The sequence below is a fragment of the Elephantulus edwardii genome, unplaced genomic scaffold (genome assembly GCF_000299155.1).
Source record: "Elephantulus edwardii isolate Elephantulus edwardi_28Jun2011 unplaced genomic scaffold, EleEdw1.0 scaffold00111, whole genome shotgun sequence".
NCBI lineage: Eukaryota > Metazoa > Chordata > Mammalia > Macroscelidea > Macroscelididae > Elephantulus > Elephantulus edwardii.
Genome location: NW_006399861.1, coordinates 4,722,630 through 4,746,563, shown reverse-complemented (window position 1 = coordinate 4,746,563; position 23,934 = coordinate 4,722,630). Strand labels below are relative to the sequence as shown.

Below are 23,934 nucleotides of genomic sequence, written 5' to 3'. Positions count from 1 at the left end.
ACACTCAGTTGGGTCACCTTTCTTTGGAATGGGTACAAATATAGATCTCTTCCAGTCAGTTGGCCAGGTGGTTGTTCTCCAGATTTCTTGGCACAATTTGGTGAGCACATCCAGGGCAGCATCTGTTAGCCAAAATACTTCAACAACCCTATAGACCAAGCAAAATAGGTCAAAATTATTTTTAATGAGACTTTCAATGCATTGTTGGCTAACATACACTTTTTCAGTTTGCTAACTCAGTTACTTTATTTAGTATCAACTTTCCATGTTTGTACAACGATAACAGTCACATTCCCCTGTCTTTGTGTAAGTGGTTCCACTTGTAGCTGCCTTTCCTTTAGCCCTGACTGCCCAGAGCGAGTCATCTCTCACTAGAGAAAGCGTGGACTTCCTCAGGTGCCTACAGTGTTCCAGATCTCAGATGCCACCTAAACACTTGGCAGTTCAGGACTCTTTCACTTTTGACCGGTTGGCTACACATTCAGGTTCCTTCTACTCGTTCAGAACGCCACCGTAGTTAGCTTTGGAGTTTACACCTCACTCACTTGTAATCTTCTGGCTCCTTGGGCTCTACGATTCTTTGGAATGACTCATACAACTAGGGATTCACTGGTTTATTGCAATTTTACATCCTCCATCTGGCTGATAATTTTCATTTTCACCCCAGATATACTGAATCTGAATTTCCAGTTCAAGACAGTCACCAAATGATGCCTTTGTTGACATAAGAATCTGGGGATCTATAAGAATCACCTAGGTGTCTTACGTAATTATAAATTATAATTTAGTATATCTCAGGTGGTCTCGGCAAGTGATCAAACTGGAATGAACTGGCTAGAAGTCCCACACAGATCTCCTGGAAAGCATCATACCATTGCAGCTTTGTGGTAAATGACACAACAATTAGGAGCAGTCTAAAGAAGAGAATCATAGGACAGTATCCAGGAGAGTTTCCAATGCTGAGCTTCCATGTTCCAAAGAGGATATGCCACTCTCCCATAAGCAGTCCATTTAAAAGAGATGGCTACATAGGCCTTAAAGAAATATTCCTACTTTGTAAAAGAATGGTCAGAAACTTACAGAAGAAGAAAAAAAATACAAAGATTTCTAAAAATTAATGTTCTGAGTTCTAAGAAAAAGAAAGACTCACCCTTTCATTTGCATCAAGGGAAATTATATATACATTATATATTTAAATTTATCCTTACATCATTCAGCATTATTGGTTAAAGGATGACATCTTTCTAGTCACTTAAGGACCTTAATGGTAAAAGTGTATCTTTAGTAATTTTACATTGCTTTTTTGCAAAAAAGGGATAAGGCCTTTTCAAGTATTAAATTTGTGTTATTTTAGCAGTACTTTTAAGTTTTGAGTGACAGTGACTTAAATTTATGATTCTTCACTCTTTAAAATGTTTAAGAATATATTTTTAGCAGATGTTTTCTATGTAATGTGAAAAAACACATTCTACTTGTTTGAAATGTAGATTTTATTTTTAAAGCATAAATTTCAGTAAGACTTAAAATACTACTGAAATAAGATTTTTACAATGACTTAGTTGAAATATTGGTCTAATTATGTCCAATTTCCACAGATATCTTCTCTTAATGGATCTTCAAGACAGAAATGAAAAGCTCTTCTATAGAGTACTGATGTCTGACATTGAGAAATTCATGCCAATTGTTTATACTCCAACTGTAGGTCTGGCTTGTCAACAATATAGTTTAGCATTTCGGAAACCAAGGTATGTAAATGTTTATTTGAAATAAAACTTACTGTCCTGTCTTTTTTTGGTAAAATTTCTTTAGTAATTGAAAAAACATTGAGTGACATTGAAACTTGGAAAGATAATGGAATCAAACTTGATATAAAGATAGATCATGGTAACATTTCTTTCTGTCCCTTTTTTGACAGTGAATTTATTGTGTTGAAAGAAAGAAATAATTGAACATACTAAACTTTTTGTAGTTATTACCATTATCTATACATGTTAAAAGTTAAAAAACCCACATTTTAATGAAAATGAGAGTACTGTTTTCTTAATTTAAAGCTGTGATTACATTATCTGAAGTAGCTCTTTTTAATGCTTTCCTGAAGTGAAGTAATTCTTGTGTGCCCTCAAGTTGGAACTGATTCCTCGCTTACCCTTAGTGAGTTTTCAGAGCCTGTAAATCTCACAAAAGGAGATTGCCCACTAGGTCACTCTTTAAAAGTACAAAAACCTCACCAAAAATTTTACTGCCTGCACACCCATGTTTATCATGGCTTTGTTCACAATAGCAAAGAGTTAGAAATAACCTAAGTGCCCATCAAAAAATGAATGGATAGAGAAGCTTTGGTATATTCACACAAGGGAATAGCACACTGCATTGGAAAACAAGGAACTCATGCAATATTATACAAAATGGGTGACCCTGGAGGACATTATGCTGAGTGAAATATCTCAGTCACAAAAAGACAAATACTGCATAGGGCCACTGTTGTAAAACGGGACTGACATCGGGGTTGGAGGGAGACTGAGAAAGATGGGATAAATAATGTATACTGCATTGAAACAGATGAGGGAGAAAACTGTTTAAAGGGGATATGTGATAAGGTATTATTGTCATGACAGGAGTCAAGAACGAAGGCTGCATAGTGGAGTGGATTTGGGGGGAGGGATAGTATAACAATGAAAGAATTTTTCTTTTACTTTTCGAAGAGAATAGCTATCTGGGGGAAGGGTGGGCAGGGAGAAAAGTGCAACAATGAATAAATTGAAATCCAAATAAATAAATAAAAATAAAAAACCTACTGCCTTCTAATTGATTATAAAGTAGAGCTACCCACATTGTTTCTGCGACTGTAAATTTTTGTGTGAGTGGTCTACCACATCTTTCTCCAAAGAGCCTGGTGGATTGGAGCTATTAGACTTCAGGTTAGCAGCCTAACAGCACCAGAGCCCTTAAAAATGCATCAGCTCAATAGCAACTCATTATTGCCATGGTATCAGAACTGACTCACAGCTGAATTGCCAGCAGATGTTCAGAGTCTATTCTTCTGCCCATCCTTCGCCCACAAAGCAGATGATGGATTTGAACCATTATCCTTTGAGTTGACAGTGCAACTCTTTATTCATTAAGTCACTAGATGATAGAGTAAAATTTTTCTTAACCTATGTTGTTGGTGTTGTTGTTATGTGCCATTGAGTCACTGTGACTCATAGCAACCCTATGTACAACAGCCCTAAACCCTGCTCTACCCTGTGCCAATCTTATTGTCTCTGATACACCTAAGCCCATTACCCCAGTCACTGAATCAATCCATCTCATCGAGGTCTTCCTCTCTTGCACTGTCCTTCCACTCTCCCAAGCGTGACATCCCTCTCCAAGAACTGGTCCCTCCTTGCAACATGTCCAAAGTATGTCAGATGAAGCTTTAGAATCCTTGCCTCCAAGAAGCAGCCTAGTCACTTTATTTTATTCATGATGTTATTTTAGAATATTCTTTGAAACAGAGAACAGTTAAAACATGTTCTTGAACAATGGCAACAACAAAACCTAATGTTGAAATGTTGGTGCTAAATATAGCTCTTGAATTAGAGATTAACAACCCTTTTGGGATGTAGCTTTGTGAGGAATGCTGGAGGCATAGTCCTCAGGAAATCACACTGCTGACCTCGAAGTAGCAACTCTTTGGCCGTTTGAAACGACCTGCAATTCTGACTGGTATCCTAGAGGAGGTTACAAAGGTACAGTGGTGAAGGGACTATGCAAATCCTAGAGTTTCTTAGAGAATATTTTGAAGAACTTGGGTTTTTATCGTTAACTGGAAGGTCTTAATGGTGGCATGGTGTGATCTGCATAGTATTTTTGAAATTTTTGTTAAAAACACTCTAGTAATTTATAATCTAGGAATAGAGTATAAATGAGCAAAAAGGAATCTGAAATCTGGGTAGCAGGTTTTTATACTAAACTTAATGAGAGATGGAGGAAGCTCTGATCAACAATCCTTAGAAAGCTGTGTTGTTAACCCAAAGGACACATCTGTCTGGTGGTTTGAATCCACCAGTGGCTCCTTGGGAGGAAGATGGGCATTCTCCTCCCATATGATTTACAGTGTCCAAAACCCCACTAGAGAATCAGCTATCCATTGATTTTTCTAATCTTTCAGGTAACTCACTCTCTCACTACTAGCTAGTCAGAACTGATGGTAAATGTTGTTGCAGTGTGCTGGCGAGTCTGACCTGACTTATAGGTGACCCCTGCAGTGGGTTTCAGAGGCTGTCAATGTCAAGTAGGAGGGTGAATAGGATATTATATACTTCTTATTTGTGTGGATTTAGTGGTGGCAATTAAAAACATAGTTAAGTTGATACTAAAGGTAATAATATTACTTTAAGTACTGAATTCATTAAAGTTATAAACAAGTATGTCTTTTGATTTCATACTTTTAAATTAATATCTTAATGATAACTTTTATGGTTAAATACTTCTTTTTCATTTTTAATATGGCAGTAAAATCTGAATATATCTAAACTATAATCTTATATAAATACTTCCCAGTCCCCCCCATAAGGATATGATGCTGAAATAGTCATTTATTGGTTTTATGTAAAATTTCTTTTCTATTTGGCACCAAAATGTTTGTGAATTTTTCAAGATGTCATGCATAATCACTTTAAAGAATGTGGTTGGGTGTGCATAGATCATCTTGCTACTGTGTGCCCATAACTTTTTAGCTCTTGAGAATTTCCAGTATTTGGTAGTGGAATCTGTTTATGTCAGCTACGCATAATTGTAGTTAATCTGTACATTGAACTCTGAATTCTGGAAGCTGAGACAATTCTCTATTTTTATATAAGGCTGAACTTCCAGAGTTACTTAAGTTACTGATACTCTGTCAAAATATTTTTTAAGGAAAAGTTTTCACAAATTGAAGTTGCAGATACAGAACACCTAACTCTGATTTACATAATCTGGGAAAATATTTCTATCTACTACAATTTTCACTGCACTTTCAAGAGCCATCTCCCTTGCTTTTGAGTTTTTATCTACTATTTATGATAGTCTATCAAAATATTCTTTGTCTTTTCTGTTGGTATTTTACTACTACTTATTTACTACCACACAGATGTGGTCAGGAGGGGCCATATCTTCGAAAAAGATAACATGCTAGGCAAAACTGAGGGTTAGGAAAAGAGAGGAAATCCTTCAGTGAGATAGATCGATCCAGGGATGCTGAAACAATGGGCTTGAATGTGTAGGGATTGTAGGGCAGGAATGTGTAGGGATTGTAGGGCAGGACATTGCTGCATCGATATTGATCTGTTTTTGTTGTTCTTAGGACAAGTATGAATTTGCTCCTAACAATAACAACATATTGTAAACTTCTAGAGAGAAGGGATTGTATTTTATGAATTATTCTTTTTTTTAATACTATTTATTTTTAGAACCTGGTTAGTGTTCAATTAATAGGTGTAGTTTGCTACTTTATACAAATTTGTTATTGTTAGGTGTCGTCGAGTCCCTGCGACTCATAATGACCCTATGAACAACAGCCCTAAACCCTGCTCTGTCCAGTGCCAATCTCACTGTCTCCGACACACCCACCGCCACTACTCCTGTCACTGAATCAATCCATCTCATCAAGGATATTCCTCTCATGCACTGTCCCTCCAGCCTCCCAAGCATGACATCCCTTTCCAAGGACTGGTCCCTCCTTGGAACATTTCCATAGTATGTCAGATGAAGAGTCAGAATCCTTGCCTCCAGGTAGCAGCCCAGTTTAACCTTTCCAGGATGAACCTATTAGTTTTCTGAGCAGGCCATAATATATTCATTACACTTCTCCAGCACCACAGCTCAAAGACATCAATTCTCCTTCTATCATCCCTAGTCATTGTCTAGCTCTGTGATGCATAGCACGTGATTGCAAAGGCCATGGCCTGTATCAGGCACACCTTAGTCTCCAGAGTAACACCATTGTTCTTCAATACTCTGGAGAGGTCCCTAATAGCAGACTTTTCCATCGCAATACATCTTAATTTCCTGGCTGCTGGTGCCAAGAGTGTTGACTGTGGAGCCAGGCAAACTAAAGCTGCTAACAATCTCAATCTCTTCACCATCCATCCTGATGTTGCCAATTGGTCCAGTGGTGAGAATCTTTGTCTTCTTGATATCGAGCCTCAATCCATATTGAAGCCCGCAGTCCTGGACTCTCTGCAACAAGCACTTCAAGTCCTCCTCAGTTTCAGCAAGCGGGGTTGTGTCATCTGCATAACGCAGATTATTGATGAATCTTCCACCAATCCTGAGGCCACATTTCTCCTCATACAGCCCAGCTTCTTGGATAATCTGTTCTACATAGAGGTTAAGAAGGTATGAAGATAGGACACATCCCTCACATATATCCTTCCCAATTTTGAATCATGCAGTGATTCCTTGCTCTGTCCTGACGACTGCCCCCTGGTCCAAGTATAGGTTTCGCATTAGCACAATCAAGTGTTTTGGGATTCCTATTCTTCTCAGAGTCAGCCACAGTTTGTTGTGATCTACCCAGTCAAATGCCCTTGCATAGTCAATGAAACACAGGTAAACATTCCTCTGGTATTCCCTACTTTCAGCCAAGATCCATCTAACATTAGCTACATTATCCTTACTACCATGAACCCTTCTAAACCAAGCCTGGACTTCTGGCAGTTCTCTGTTGGTGTGCTGTTCCAGACGTTCTTGGATAATTTTCTGCAGAATCTTGCTTGCATGTGATATCAATGATATTGTTCTATGATTTCCACACTCTGTTGGGTCACCCTTCTTTGGGATAGGAACAAATATAGATCTCTTCCAGTGAGTTGGCCAAGTGGTTGTCCTCCAGATTTCTTGTCACCGCTTGGTGAGCACATCTAGGGCAGCAATAGTTGAAATATGTCAATTGGTAAACCATCTATTCTTGGGCTTTTATTTTTTGCCATTTCCTTCAAAGCAGCTTGAACTTCTTCCTTCATCACCATAGACTCTTGCTCATATGTTGTTTCATTAAATTCTTCTGTGTCTGCCAATTCCTTTTGACTTATAGAACTAGAAATTTAATATGACTCTGTTCTTTCCCTTATATAGAAAAAATGAAAAAGTTCTTCAGTTCTGGTACTATTTAAACGTATTATTTGAACAGTGACTTCATCCGTAGGGAGTCATGCTGTTAACTTCATGGTGACAGTTTGAATGCATTAGTGGCACTTAAGAAGGACAGTCTTCTCAGATGCAGTTTAAAGGCTCTGAAAACCCACTGGAGGGTCAGGTGTGAGTAAATTCTGATTCATTGGCACAATGAATGAGCTTTAAGAAGCATATTATTTCAACAGATAACTTGATAATAGTTTTAAAAGAAATTAGACTCACTGAGGAATCAAAGTGTGAGAAAGTAAAATTTTATCTAAATGTATACAATAAACTTTAAAAATGTAACAGTTCATAAACTACTACTCTTTATTCAGTGACCCACTCATTTTTTTTACAAACACCTAAACCATATTTGAATATTTGATAGTATTTAGGTGACTTTTGAAAATTAGAGAATATGTTTTATTCATAGCCCTGTGTTTGTTTATAAATTTTCCTTTTAATATTTTGAATGGTTTGTTTGCAATAATTCATAGTCATTGTATTTTATGCATGTATATTTTGGTTTACTTATATTGTGTTTCAATAATGTACATTATGTTTTATGCATACATTCAAATATATTGAATTTTATATACTAATTACTATTGATCTATGATTATTATGAGCTCTGGTGGCCTACTGGCAAGAAACTGCACTGCAATCCTAAAGGCCACCAGCTGCTCCACAGGAGAAGGATGGGCAGTCTCCTCTCTTGTGATTATCTGCCTCTCAAAACCAGCTGGAGTGTCGGCTGTAGGTTCGTTCTGACTCGACAATACACAACAACAATAAGCTTATTATTAGCACATCTTTTCAGTCCCCATTGACTCTTTCCTATTCCTTCATGCCAACCTCTGCTATCCCAGTTATTTCCTGCCTTTCTCTTTCCCCACCCTCACCCCTTTTCCTTTCTCTTTTGAACATTTTTTATTATTTATTTTTACTGCATGATAATTTTCCTCAAACCTAGGCATTCTCTCACAATCAAGCAATTTGTATTGGGAGTAACTAATATGACAGTGCTTTCAGAAAAGGAGTCACTTTTATGTTCGACATGAATAAGTGTTTAACCCTATACCTCCAATAATAAACCTTCAATTCTGATTGATACTTATTCCAAAATATTCTTTTTCTTTTTATTTATCTTATTTCCTTGAAATAGACTCAATGTTTACATCAATCTTATTAAAATCTGAAAGGAGAACTGCATTGTGGAATTCTCTTTCAAAGATATAAGTGAATTTAGATGCAGTCATAGAATCACTGACTTAATCTGCATCTTTTTATAATTAACTCAACTTATATTTATTTTGGTTTTAGTTATAGGTAATTAGTTTTAATGGAGATGTAGGTGCTGATGATTTTTTAAACCAATTAATTAAAATTGCTTTTTAAAATAGAATAAATGTTGTATTTATGAAAGTGTTTTGTGCTAGATGAGTGTGAAGTAGAATATTCTATACCTCACCCACTGCTATCATCTCATGTTGTTTACTGTTGGGAGGGGATGGCCCATAGCTGATCCTCCAGAGGGTTTTCAAAGGCAGTAAATTGTATAGGAGGAGATTGCCTATCTTTCTTCTGCAAAGTGGCTGGTGGATTTGAACCTTTTCATTGGCAATGAAGCTCCTTATCCCTAAGCCACCAGAGGTCCCTGAGCCATAATCTCCTAGCAACCCTATGAGACAGACCCTATGATACAGCTGCCCCATAGGGGTTTGAGGTCCTAAATCTTTACAGGAACAGAGTGCCTTATCTTTCTCTAGCAGAACGTGTAGAGGTTTGAATCAATTTCAATTCTCAGCTCAACACTCACCCTGCCATGCCAACAGGGATTCTCTCCTGTACCATAAGTGCTGGAAATCCAGCATGTTCTTTGAATTAGTTTAAAATTCCATACTGTCTTCTCTCTTAAACATTCCTTAAGTAGGAAAAATTTGGAAAATGGAAAAAAATGTACACATGATCCAAGCATTGACTCTTCACATCAAAATCCAAGGGTTGTCTAAATTTACTCATAGACATATAAATCTTTTTTTCAGCAAGACTGTGAAACGTATCTTTTACTGTAAAAGACTGTAAGAAGTATAAAGTAACGTTCAACCAGCCTCTGTATTAATCTAGGAACTTTCAATGTGGAAAACGTGAATGGAAATTTAAGTTTAAGATCCAAGAATAACTTTGCTGCAATCTGTGTGGTATATCCAGGTGTTCTGATTTAAGTGTATACATAGCATATGGAAATTGAAGAAAAAATGCCAAGTTTTATCTGACATAGTATTTGTGAAATGCATCAATTTGGGAATTTTGTTTTTCCCATCTTTAAGAAAAGCTTATCATTTTAAGGATTTTAAATACATTTTTAACTACTGAAAATGTAAGTTCTTTTAAAGAAGAGGTAATAGTTTTTACAGAATCTTGTGCATTTACCCAGACCACATCTGGAATATTGTTTTATTTTTGGATAGCATGTTTTTAAAGAGATGTTAACAAACTTGGGTGTATATTCAGAGATCACAGCATTGACAGTAATCAAAAACCCGATATATGAGAAAGAGTTGGAAAAAATGAGACTAGTTAGCCTGAAAGAAAGACTTGAAAGGAATAGAGTCAAGTCTCTAATTGTTTGGAAGATATTAATGTCGAAGTAATTGTATACTTGCATGGTATAGCCTCAGGGTATAGAATGAATAGCAGAGGGTGGACGTTACTACACAGAATTTTTTTGTGAAAGTATATTGTGTAGCATGGAAATACTTCTTTATTCATCATTATAATTATTTGAGTGAGTAGAAGTTCATTGATAAAATTATTATAGATAAGGTTGTTGTTATATGCCGTCAAGTCAACTATAACTCATAGCGACCCTGTGAACCACAGCTCTGAACTTAGTTCTGTTCTAGCCAATGCACCATCTCTGACACACCTGCCCGCATTGCCACAATCATTGCATCATTCCATCTCATCCAAGGACTTCCGATCCTTCACTGACCCTCTGTCCTTCAAGCATAATTAGATAATTAAATAAATCCAGAGATCTAAACTGTCTCCTAATATTGGATATTTAATTGGTTAATTAATAAATTCAGGGATCTGAAATATCTCCTAAAGCATAACTAACTCACACATCACTTCAAGTAATGCTGCTTTCTAACTTGGAAAGCTTTTTAGTTACAGCTTTTAACACTATTTTAAGAATTATTAAAAAGAATGGGTTTTGAACAGAATAATTTTAAACACAACTATCTCACCATCCTCTAAATATACTCACTAACACTTATCAGTCCACATAGTTGTATCTTGGACTTGTTTTCAGTGCAATATTCCTGTAATCTAATAAATTTAAAAAACTAAACTTTCTAATTTGAAATAACTATATCCTTTTGATTTAGGTTTTTAAAATTTTAATTTTTTTGTACTTTTTTTCTGCAATATTTGTTTTCTGCTTGTGCTTCTAAACCTTTTTATTTTCATGTGTTTCCCCTAGCTTAATTTCAGTTTAGTTAATTTAGAAATTACTAGGAAAAAATTTACTTTGAAGGAAGGGGAACCTTTCTGCCACCTAGTCAGTTGTTGTTTATTATGTGACATGGAGTCGCCTACAACTCTCAGTGACCCTATGTACATAGTTCTGAACTTTGCCTTATCCTGGGTCATTCTCACTGTCTTGTAAATGCCTACCCCCATTACTCAAGTTACAGACCAGTCTATCTCATCCAGGGTCTTTCTGTCTTGCACTGACCCTCTTCCGTTCCAAGGACATCCAGTGATATCCTTCTCTGAGGACTAGTTCTTCCTGGCATCCTGTCCAAAGTATATCAGCTGGAGCCTCATAATTCTTGCCTTCAAGGAGTAACTTGGTTTCACGCTCTCAAGGACAGACCTGTTTGTTTACTTGGTGGTCCACAATATGTTCACTACTCTGAGTAGAGGAGCAGAAAGAGAAAAGTTAGAATTTACTTTTATTTTCCTTTCCTAAGAATGTTTCTAAAAAATCCAAAGGTTTCTTTTCATCAGTTTCCTTAACAAATAGGAACAGGAATTATATACCTTCAAAATCCATCTCCTACTCAGTGGGAGACGAGTGGGCAATCTCCTCCACTCTGATTATCTGCCTCTGAAAACATGCTGGAGTCAGTTTGGACAACAACAACAACAGCAACAACAACAACAAATGCTGTTTAGTTAATTGCAACTCATGACCTCCTAGCTGGTTTCAGAGACTGTAAATCTTTATGGCATACTACCCTACCCTTTCTTCCATAGATTAAAATTTCTAACCTTTAAATTAGCAGTCTAACTCAGAACTCACTATTTCACCAGGGCTTCTGTTTTTATACCTCAAAAATAAAAAACTACAGCAATGTAGTAGGATTTGAATCAGGGAGTGAGATGCCTCCCACCTTGTTTCTCTTTTTAAGGAGCGCTTTGCTTATTCGGAGCCTCTTTTCATTCCAAATGAAATTGGAGATAGCCTTTTCCATGTCGTTGAAAAATGGAATTGGTATTTGTATTGGGATTGCATTGAATGTGTAAGTTGCCTTTTAAGTATTGTCATTTTCACAGCATTGAGTCTTCCTATCCATGAGCAAGGAATATTCTTCCACTTCTCCAGGTCTAAGAGAGATACAAATCAAAACAACTCTGAGATACCATCTCACCCCAGTAAGAATAGCAAAATTTAACAGAACAGCAAACAACAAATGCTGGCAAGGTTGCGGAGAAACTGGACCCTTATTCACTGTTGGTGGGAGTGTAAAATGGTGCAACCACTATGGAAGGCTATATGGCGCTTTCTCCATTTGACCCAGCAATTCCACTGCTGGGAATAAACCCTAAAGAAATCATAACTGCCACCCAAACATACATGCACATCTATGTTTATTTCGGCTTTGTTCACAATAGCAAAGAATTGGAAACAACTCCAGAGCCCATCAAAAACCAAATGGATAGAGAAGCTCTGGTATATTCATATCATGGAATACCATGCGGCATTGAAAAACATGGAACTCATGAAATATTACAAAAAATGAGTGACCCTGGAAGACACTATGCTGAGTGAAATATCTCAGTCACAAAAAGACAAATACGGCATAATGCCACTGTTATACAAGAGGACTGACAGAGGGGTTGAGGGGAGACTGAGGAAGATGGGATAAATAATATATACTGAACTGAAACAGATGAAGGAGACAATTGTTTAAAAGGGAAATATGATCAGATATTATTGTATGAAAGGAGTCCAGAACCAAGGTAGCATAGTGGAGTGGACTTGGGGTCAGGGTTTAAATAACAATGAAATAATTTTTTACTTTTCAAAGAGAAAAGTTAATTTGCAGGGAGGGTTGGACAGGGAGGAAATGCAACAGTGAATGACTGCGAATCCAAAGTCTCTAAACTTTCATTAAAATACATTTTTAAAAAAATCAAAACCAGACCACACAAAACCTGGCACTTCACCACTGGGGTTCCTGGTTTTATGCCTATACTATTAGACTCATTGCCTTTGAGTCAGAATGAACTCATAGCTGACTCTCCAGTGGATTTTCAGAGACTGTAAATCGCAGAAGATTGCCCATCTTTCTTTCATAGAACAGCTGGTGAATTTGAACCACCTCTGCCAACCCATAGGTGGTGGTTGTGTGCCACTGAATCAGGACCAACTAATAGATAGCTGAGCCTCCACAGGTTTTCAGGGCAGTAAATCACACGGGAGGAGATGGCCTGTCTTTCTCCTGCTGAGCAGCTGGTGGATTCCAACAGGTGGGGATTGCTGTGCAATTTCTCACTGCTAGGCCACCAGAGCTCCTTGGGTTTTTGTGTCTGTACAGTGTCAATCTTTGCTCTTTAAATCAAAGATATAAATAAAATTGTGAATTTTAGCTCAATACTGTATATTATATATTTTAGAATATTTACATTTGTTATAGGAAGGATCATAAAATCCTCATCTTCAGCTTATTGCCATTGACTCAAAACTGACTCATAACTGACCCTCTTGGGTTATATGGAAGGAGATTGTCCATCTTTCTCCTGTGATTCAAACCACAAGAGACGGGAGACATTTAGATGAACAGTGCAGCTCCCTGTAAGATTATACCACCAGAGCTCCCCAAAAGAATTCCAACTATGTAATTATCCATTTAAAAGAAATAATGGAATCTAGTACATTCTATTTCTTTGTAAATAAATACATTTCTCTTTAAACAATATAAGTCTTTCACTTAATAAGATTGGTGGCTAAATGAGAGACATACATCATTTGGCTGGTATTATGTTTTATAAAAATTGTTACTTTGTGAAAGAAAACATTTTCACTGTGAAATGAGGTCATTTATTTTAAAAGCAGAAATGTGTAAGTAGATTAATTCTCTAATGGAAGAAGTTAATTTTTATTGACAGTGGGCCAAATAAATGCCATATGTTCGCTGACTTCATTATTACCTTGGGATTCGATTCATTCTTCCCAGTCTTTGCTATCATGAAAAAGACTTTGGATTCTAGCAATCAAAATAACAGTCTGTTCATTTATGTGTTGCTCTCTGAAAGGGAAGAGGCTTGACGTTTTTGCTGGGAAAAATCCAAGACTATCTTCTACAATCCTTCAATATAGATTGCATCTCAACAGCAAGAAAACAAAAATTATCTCAACTGGATCAGTAGGTAACATCATATTAAATAGAGGACAGACTGACTTTGCCCGTTATTTCATTTTACACAATCAACACCCATGGAAATAGCAGCCAATAAAAGTATGCATCAAATCTACTGTAAAGAGCAAGAACCTCTTTAAAATGCTAAAGGGGGAAAAAATAGAAAGTGTTAAAGAGAAAGAAAAAAAAGTGCTAAAGAGCAAGAATGTTACTTTAAAGATTAAATAAGGCATACCTGACCCAAGCCAGAATATTCTCATTCGCTTCATATACATGTTAAAGTTGGACAGTGCATAAGGAACATGGACTAATTTATGCCTTTGAATTGTGAGGTTGGTAAAGAATACTGCTCTTATACTCTGTACTAAAGAACAAACAAATCTGTCTTGGAAGAAGTACTAGAATCCCATATTCTGTGAACATATTATCAGGAAGGGTCAATGCCTGGAGAAGGATGTCATTCTTAGAAACGTGGAAAGTCAGCATAAAAGAGAAACTCTCAGAGTCCATAGAGCCCTATGGATGTCAACACAGCAGAAATTGTTGCAGGATCAAGCAACACTGAGTTCTTTTATACATGGGATCGCTAAGTGGGAACTGGTTCTCTGGTACTTGTGTGTTCATATTGTTGTTACTATTAGGTGCTATTGAGTATGACCCAGAGGGATCTTATGAATGACAGATCTGTGCTATCCTGTGCCATTCTCACACTTCCTGGCACACTAGAGCCCAATTACAGCAGTTACTGTGTCAATCCACCTGGTTGAGGATCTTCTCCTTTGCTGACCCTCTGCCTTTTCAAGCTTTGTATCGCTCTCCAAGAAAAATCCTCTCCTATTAACATGCCCAAAGTATGTGAGACAAACCTCTATCATCTGTACACTCTGGTTGCACTTTTTCCAAGACCTATTTGTTTATTCTTTTGACCACCCATGGAATGTTCCGTACTTTTCTCTAGCACCAAAACTCACAAACATCAGTTATTCTTCTGACATCCTTATTCATTATCCAGCTCTCAGTTGTATAGCAAGTGATTGAAAAGACCATGGCCTGAATCAGACACACCTTAATCCTCAAACTGACATCATTGCTCCTCAATAATTTGGAGATTCATGACTGCAAACTTTCCCAGTGCAGTATAGCTGCTGATCTCCTGACTGCTGGTACCAAGAATGTTGATTGTGTATCCAAATGAGAAGAAGTTGTTGACTGTTTCAGTGTTTTGTCCCTCTATTATTATCAGTCCAGTGGCGAGAATCTTTGTTATATTGATTTTGAGGTTGTGTCATTTGCTTAACGCAGGTTTTGATGAGTCTTTCTCTGATCCTGATGCTACATTCTACATCATAGTCCAGCTTCTTGAAAAATTTCCTCAGCATATACATATTGAATAGGAACAGAGAGAGGATCCAACCCTGATTCACATCTTTCTTAATTTTAAACCATTTGGTGTTACTTTTGCTCTGGTCATAGAGCAGCTTCTTTGTCTAGGTATAGATTTCTCCTGAGCACAATTAAGTGTCCTGGAATTCCTATTCTTCTCGATGTTAGCTGTAACTTGTTTTGAGAACCAAAATATGATCTTGAGTTGATCCCACCTGAATTTATAATTCACCTTCAAAATAGATTTGAAGCACTGAATACCAGTGATCAAAGACCAGTTGAATTGTGGGATGACATCATGGATATCATCCATGAAGGGAGCAAAAGGTCTCTACAAAGACAGAGGAGAAAGAAAAAACAATTAATGTCGGGAGAAACCCTGAAAATTGTACTAGAGCACTGAGAAGCCAGAGCAAACAGAAGAAATGTTGAAGTAAAAGAACTGAAGAGTTCAAAGGGTACTTAGAGAAGACAAAGCAAACTATTACAATAGACTATGCAGACATGTAGAATTGGAGAATAAAAAGGGAAGAACTCGCTTGAACAATTTCTAGCCTTGAGTTGCAAAACTGAGAGGTGCTATGTGCAAAATCTTGAATGATCCAGGAAGCATCAAAAGAAGATGGAAAGAATACACAGAATCATTATACCCAAAAGATGGCCTATACTGAAATATTTCAGGAAATACCATGTGACCAAGAGCCAATGTTAAGAAAGGAAGAGGTTCAAACTACACTGATGGGATACCAGCTGACATGTTTCAACTAATAGATGTGGCCCTCCATGTACTCACTCACCAGTCTATGCTGGAAAATTTGGAAGACAGCTGGCTGGACGTCTGACTGGAAGAGATCCATACTTATCCCCATTCCCAAGAAAGGCGATCCAATAGCATGTGTAAATTATCAAACAGTATAATTACTGCTGAAGATCGTTAAAAAACTGGCTAAAATGGTACATAGATAGAGAGCCACCAGAAAGAAGTTCAAGCTGGATTCAGAAGAGATCAATGGCACCAGGGATAACATGCTGCTGTCAAATGGTTCCTGGCTAAGAGAAGATAATAGCAGAAGACTGTCTGTTTGTACTTTATTGACTATACAAAGTTATTTAACTGGGTGGATCATAACAAAGTTATGAGAGTTGCTGGTTTTAATCTGCTTAGTATCACTGAGGTAGCAATTACCTGAGATGGGGTAAGAATTTGTGTTTCCTACCTTGTGACCCTCTTATGGTAGCTCTGGTTTTGCAGTGATTAAGTGCTTGTCTGCAAACTGGAAGCCCAGCAGTTGAAGTCATCACATCCCTTCCTTGTGAGAAAGATAGGGCAGTCTAAATCCATGCGGATTACTGTTTAGAGACCTCTGGGGCAGTACTGCTCTACCTTACAGTATCAGCGTGAGTCACAACCAACTCGTCAGCAATGGATTCTTTGTTTTCTTAGTCCTAGATAAATGTTGAATCTTCCTGTATTAGTCTGAGTATGTTTTTTCTCTGAGTTGTTCAAAGATGTTCCACTCCAGCATAAAGCTTTCTTACTTTCTTAATCCCTTTCTCTTTCACTGAAAGTGTTCTGATTTTTTAAGTTAAAATTACATCTTATATTTGCTCAGTAAGATTAGTCTCTGAGATAATAGTGTGCTTGTGTGTGAGTAATTTATATAATGCTTTCCAGAGGAGCTTAATCATAATAGATCTTTTAAATTTTTTTAAGTTTATATTAACAATTAAAGTATTGGTCTAGACAGGATCCATATTTTGTTTTGATCAAAGACTGCAGCCTTCAATATGGATTGAAGCTCAACCTCAAGAAAACAAACAAGATTCTCACCACTGGGCCGCTTGTCAGTAAACTGTCAAAAGACTGAGATTTTTAACAGTTTGATCTTGCGTCACTATACAGTCAGCACTCTTGGTTCCAGCAGTCAGGAAATCAAAAGATGAATTGCATTGGGAAAATCTGCTGTCAGGGACCTCTCCAGAGTACTGAGTACTTAGTCTCCAGACTAAGGTGAACCCTGCTATATTCTGAGCCAATTTCATCATCTCTGACACACCTACCCTCATTACCCCATCCACTGCATTAATACATCTAATTTACGATCTTCTTCTCTTGTGTTGTCCCTTCACTTTTCAAAGTATGAAGTCCCTTTCCAAGGATTGGTCCCTCCTTGCAACATGGCCAAAGTATGTGAGACAGAGCTTCAGAATCCTTGCTTCCCAGGAGCAGCCTGGTTTCACCCTTTCCAGGACAGACCTGTTTATTCTCATAGCAGTCATTCTTAGAGTTGCTTTGTCTATCTCGCTGAGAATCTTCTTCTTTTTCACATAACCTCTATTTTTCCAAGCATAAGGTCTTTTTTTCAAGGATGCACCCCTCCTGACAACATGCCTAAAAATGTGAGATGAAGTTTTACCATCCTTGTCTGGTTATGGCTGTCAGTATATGAAGTGCTATGTATAAGCAAGCATTTAGTGTATATTGAATAAAGAAGTAAATTATAAAGGAAATATAAAGTACATAAAACTTGCAGACCTAGTACAGCTCCCTTTTTGTATAACCCAGGTCACTTCTCTCAAATCTTGTGACAAAGGTCCATTACAAATATCTTTCCTGAACCAACAACCTGTTCTTCCCTCTAAAAAAACCCCATGTCTTGCCCCACTAGTAAGAACCATTTCTTTCATTTTATGCACCTATTTTAGTATGGTGGGGGTGGAGCGCCGTAACTGTGCCTGTACATTTCAGTCAGCTGGACCTTTTTCCCCATAGAAGTTCAATTTCAGCTGTGTTCTTGGCTCATCTCACTCTCTGTGTTTCCAAGAATGTACACACTCTCCAGCCATCTCCTCCTTATCTCATACATTTCTCTCCATGCCTGCTATGAATTCATTAGCTTGATATTTTCTCAGCATTAAGCCTAGTACGTTTCCTCTCTTCAATATATTTACTTAATTAGTATAGCCAAGTTGCTGGGATCCATGCACTCACCCACTGTCATGTCAGTGCTCCCTCAGATTTTATTGTGTCCTATTTTCTTTCCCACTCTGTGTTATGTTATTTTTTTGTAACCCATGAAACTCTCAAGTTGGTATCTAGCTCATATTACGTTCTCAGCTATCAGGTAAGCTCTTGGATGCTCTAAGCCACCTCCACCTATTCAACTCTTCAGCCTAAAATCCCAGCTAAGCAGGTTTCTTAACTTTTCTAGCCCTCACTTTTCATTAAGACATCTAAGGTACTGTCAAATTCATACTCATGAAAAGTTATAGAAAATCTGTTTCTATAAGTATTTGTAAAATACAAAAAGAGCTAATATGTAATTCTTCATAACCAGTATATCATATTTTGTAAGTGCAAGGAAATAAATATTTCTGAAGGCAGATGGAAAGTGTTAAGTCTTGAACAATAATTTAGAGTATGTAAAGATTCTCACGTTACAAGAATTTCTTATCCAGAAAAAGTCCACTCGGTATTAGGGAGTTTCCTTTTTCACATGAGATGAATTTACTAGGCTGTTGGGGTTGTTTTTCCAAGTTGTTAAATGAGATACTGATGTTGGTGACTTCTTTTCTGCAAAGATTATTTCTATACCAAATTTAGCTTCTAATTTATTGTACTGAAAGGCATTTCTAACAAGTGGCTTTTTAAATCTTGGGAATGGCAGTACGGCTTCTCCCCCCCCCCCTTTATTTCTCTTGTAACAAAGCAGGGGCCAAAGTAAAGTGAAAAGCTGAAGTAATGGAATTTATTCTAGTGGCGGCAAAATAAGGAAGTAATTAGAGCACTATACCTATTAAAAGATAAACCTTTTAAAAAATATACATTTATTAACATGAATCAACGGTCTTGGCACCAGCAGTCAGGAAATCAAAAGATGCAATGCCTTAGGTAAATCTGCTGTCAGACACCTTTTCAGAGCACTGATGAGGAACGATGTCAGTCTACAGACTAAGGTGCTCCTGATCCTGTCCATGGGCTTCGCAGTTACTTGCTATGCATTATAGAGCTGGACAATAACTAAGAATGATAGGAGAATAATTGATGCCTTTGAGTTGTAGTGCTGGAAGAGTCTTGAACACACCATGGACTGCCAAGAAAACAAAAACGTTTGTCTTAGAGAGAGTGAAACCAAGTTTCTCCTTGGAGGCTAGAATTTTTAAGCTCTGTCTTTCATACTTTGATCATGTGGCCAGGCGGGACTGATCCTTGGAGAAGGACATCATGCTTGGAAGGGTGGATGGAAATCACAGGAGAGGAAGACCCCAGATGAGATGGATTGATACAGTAGCTGGGTTGATGGGGGTTGGTGTGTCGGAGTCAGTGAGACTGGCTCAGGACAGGGCAGGCTTCAGAGCTGCTGTACATAACAGGATCACTGTGAATTGCAGTTGATTCTACAGCACATAACAACAGTATCAAATAACATATAGAATAAAATAGAATCAAATAATAATTTTATTTGAAATCAAATAAAATGCTTTAAAAAGAAAGAGAGAAACAGGAGGCTAGCATGTAAGCACACAAGCACTCCAGAGAATAGTAATTTGCAACCTTTATCTAGATAATATCACCACTGGTGGTGGGACTCTGATGGGAAGAACTCTTTGCCATCAGAAAACAGGTGAATTATTTGCTGGAAATCTCATTGATATATTAAGATAGTTTAAGCAGTTCAAAAGAAATCTTTTAGGAGAATGATTCCATTGTGCAAGTTGACCGATTGTTCTCTTGAATTTGTAGATACTTTATTCAATTCAAAGTTTGGCTTCCCTTTCAAAACTGACGGCTGCCTTGTGTTGATTCTGGCTCATGAGGATCCCACTTTAGACCTTTCTTCTGAGGCACCTCTGCATGTACTCAAACCTCCACCCTTGCGGTTAGCGGCTGTGCGTGTTAACCAGATCTACTACCCCAGCCATTTACTTGTTGGTGGGTGCTGTTCTGTTGATTACAGCACTTTGAAACTTTGCCCTATCCTTTCCCATCCTCACAATCTCCACTGTGCGGAAGCTCTGTGTTGCCGCCTCTGTGACAGGCAATCTCATTGAGGTTCATCCTCTCTTTTGCTGGCCCTCTATTTTTCTAAGCAGAATTAGCCCCTTCTGACATCATACCCACAGTGTTTGAGACAAGTTTCATCATCCTTGCCTCTAAGGAGCACCCAGGTTACTTTTCCTCACGAATAGATTTGTTTGTTCTTTTGGCAGTTCATAGGTTAGTCAATACTTAACTCTTCACTAACACCATAACTTAAGGCATCATTCTTCTTTGTTTTTTATTTATTATCTAGTGTTCATGCATATGAAACAATTGAAAATATCAACGCTTGTATTATGTATATTTTACTCTTTAAACAGACATCTTGGTTTTTATTAATACTTTAAATTGTTGTTGATTGCCTTCAAGTCAAGCATAACTCATAGTGACCTTATGAACAAAAAGGCCTAAAGCCTTTCTATAAATATTGACATTTATCAAAGTTCATAGAGTTTCCAGAGGCATGTTGTTTAGGAATTGGATGCCACTCCTGCTTCCAAATTAGACAAGTATTATTATCTAAGTAGAAATTCAACATGCAGTTTAATTTGTTTAAAGCAGTAAATGCTCCTCAGTGAAAATATTTTTAAATTTTTTATTGTGAAAAGTATGTAACAAAACATTTGCACTGTCCCTTAAAATAGCATTTTAATGTGTTTTTGGTGAAAGTTTACATGGAAAATTAGGTTTCCATCTGACAATTTTTATACAGATTGTTCAACAATTTTAGTTGCATTTTTCAGAATCTTAGCATACTCTTTGCTTGTGTTTTGGTGATTTTGCTTTCAGTACTCTTTATTTCCTCTGCCCCTTACATTTCTTCTTTAAAGAGTGAGTGTTGACTCTTTGATCATTTCAACCACGTGTGCATGTAGAATTTAGTGACATGAATTGCACTCATCATTTTGTACAGCAAACTAAAGATCATTTTTTTCAGAAATTTTTTTTTTAAATTTTTTTTTTTTTAACAGAGGTTTTGGATTTCCATTCATTCATTGCCGCAATTTTCTCCCTGCCCACCCCTCCCCACCAGCTCGCTTCCCCCTCCGAAGAGACAAAAAAAAAATTCCTTCATTAGTATACAATTCCCACGTCCCTTCCCCCCACCCGGAGTACACTTCTCTGTGCAACCTTAATTCTAGATTCCTGTGCTAAAAGTTTACAGAGACTTTGGATTTCCATTCATTCATTGTTGCACACTTTCCTCCCTGACCACCCCTCCCCCCCAGTTAGCTCTTCTCTTTGAAAAGTAAAAAAAAAATCCCATTGTTATACAAGCCCCCCTCTCCACCTGCCCCAGTCTACTCCACTATGCAGCTTTCATTCTGGACTCTTGTCATGACAATAATACCTAATAATATATTCCTCATGGACAGTTCTCTCCCTCATCTGTTTCAATGCAGTATACATTATTTTTCCACTCTTAGTTTCCAACCAACTCCTTTTGAGAAAGTGCCACACTGCCTTCCATAGAGGTTGCACCATTTTACACTCCCACCAACAGTGAATAAGGGTTCCAGTTTCTCCGCAGCCTCACCAGCATTTGTTGTTTGCTCTTCTGTAAATTTTGCTATTTTTACTGTGGTGAGATGATATCTCATAGTTGTTTTGATTTGCATCTCTCTTAGAGCTAAGGCTTTTGAACATTTCTTGTGTTTGTTGGCCATCTGAATGTCTTCTTTGGTGAAGTGTCTATTAATAGCCTGTGCCCATTTTTCAATTGGTTTGTTTACCTTTATCTTGTTGTGGTGCCCGAGTATTTTATAAATTCTAGAAATAAGTCTCTTATCAAACATGTCATTACCAAATTTTTCCCCCCAGTCTGTGGCTTCCCTTTTAACCCTGTTGGAGAAGTTTTTTGGATGTGCATAGAGATTTTATTCTTAGAAGTCCGCATTCATCTGTTTGATTTATCCAGTTTGGTTCCTAGACATTCATAACATACTCTATTTTTATTGAGGCTCCACTTCAGAAAGAAATGCCATCTAGAGAAAATGGTTCTCTATCTTTTATTAATACTGCTATTGGAGACTATTTATTATAAAGACCTATTTAAAGAAATTTCTCTTGAAATTAAAGAAATGTCTTTCGTGGTTCCTCAGACAGTGGTATGGTATACTTCCTTCTATTGAATTCAACAGCTAATTCAGTTTTTATTGTTTGTCTTTGGGTAAATGTTTACAGTCAGTTATAATTGTTTGTATTCTTCAAACCCATGCTTTAGCCAGTCATTGTCTCTTTCTTGACTTCTTCCCATCTAAGTGGAAAGCACATGTTTTCTGAAAAACATCCTCCTGCTTCACTTTAACAATCTCACCTTCCTTTTCCAGAATGAGACAGCTCCCAGCAGCTCAGTGACAATTCTAAGTAAATCTTTCCTGTCTTGTTATTTCTGTGATTCTTACCATTTTCCCTATCACTTGAGTGATTTTATGGTTTAACAGCACTTGACTGTGTGAATCACAATGAACTGTGGCTGATATTGAGAAGGACAGGAATCCCAGATCACTTTATTGTGCTCATGTGAAACCTATACCTGAATCAGGTAGCTGTTGTCCGAACAGAGCAACAGAGCAGCACTGCATGGTAATCAAAATCAGGAAAGGAGAGTCTCAGGAATATATCCTTTCTCCATGCCTTTATACAGAATATTAAATGATCTAGGAAGCTGCACTGCAATCCCAGAGGTACGCTGTTCGAATCCACCAGATGCTCTGCTGCAGAAGGAGGGACAATCTTCTCCTGTACCAGTCAGATCTGATTTGATGGTACATGCACAACAAATAATAAAAAGAAGATGGAAAGAATATACTAAATCATTGTATTGAAAGGAATTGGCAGACACAGAAGAATTTAATGAAACCACAGATGAGCAAGAGCCTATGTTGATGAAGGAAGAAGTTCAAGCTACTTTGAAGGAAATAGCAAAAAATAAGGCCTCAGGAATAGATGGCATACCAGTTGACATATTTCAGCTAACAGATGCTGCCCTGGACGTGCTCACCAAGTTATGCCAAGAAATCTGGAGAACAGCCTACCTGGCCAACTGACTGGAAGAGATCTATATTTGTTCCCATCCCAAAGAAGAGTGACCCAACAGAGTGTGGAAACTATAGAATAATATCATTGATTTCACATGCAAGAGAGATTCTACTGAAGATTATCCAAAAACGACTGGAACAGCACATCAGCAGAGAACTGCCAGAAATCCAGGCTGGGTTTAGAAGGGGTCGTGATACTAGGGATATTGTAGCTACTGTTACATGGATCTTAGCTGAAAGCAGGGAATACCAGAGGTATGTCTATCTGTGTTTCATTGATGATGCAAAGGCATTTGACTGTGTAGATCATAACAAACTGTGGCTGACTCCAAGAAAATTGGGAATCCCAGAACACTTGACTGTGCTAATGCAAAGCCTATACTTGGACCAAGAGGCAATCATCAGAACAGAGCAAGGAAACACTGCATGGTTCCAAATTGGGAAGGGTGTACACCAAGGATGTGTCCTGTCTCCATACCTTTTTAACCTGTATGCAGAACAGATTATCCAGAAGGCTGGGCCCTATGAGGAGAAATGTGGGGTAAAGATTGGTGGAAAGTGTATCAACAATCTGCAATATGCAGATGACACAACGCTGCTTGCTGAAACTGAGGAGTACCTGAAGCACCTGCTGCAGAGGGTCAAGGACTGCAGCCTTCAATACAGATCGAGG

At 37.6% G+C, this 23,934-nt stretch overlaps 1 protein-coding gene across 1 annotated transcript in view; it reads left to right on the top strand.

Moving 5' to 3' along the window:
• The window catches only part of ME1 (malic enzyme 1, NADP(+)-dependent, cytosolic), a 212,837-nt gene that overhangs the window by 41,647 nt on the left and 147,256 nt on the right, over nt 1-23,934 (top strand). Inside the window, exon 3 of the mRNA XM_006892123.1 lies at nt 1,596-1,745. Coding sequence (XP_006892185.1) covers nt 1,596-1,745 — 150 coding nt within the window. The remainder of the gene's footprint in view (nt 1-1,595; nt 1,746-23,934) is intronic.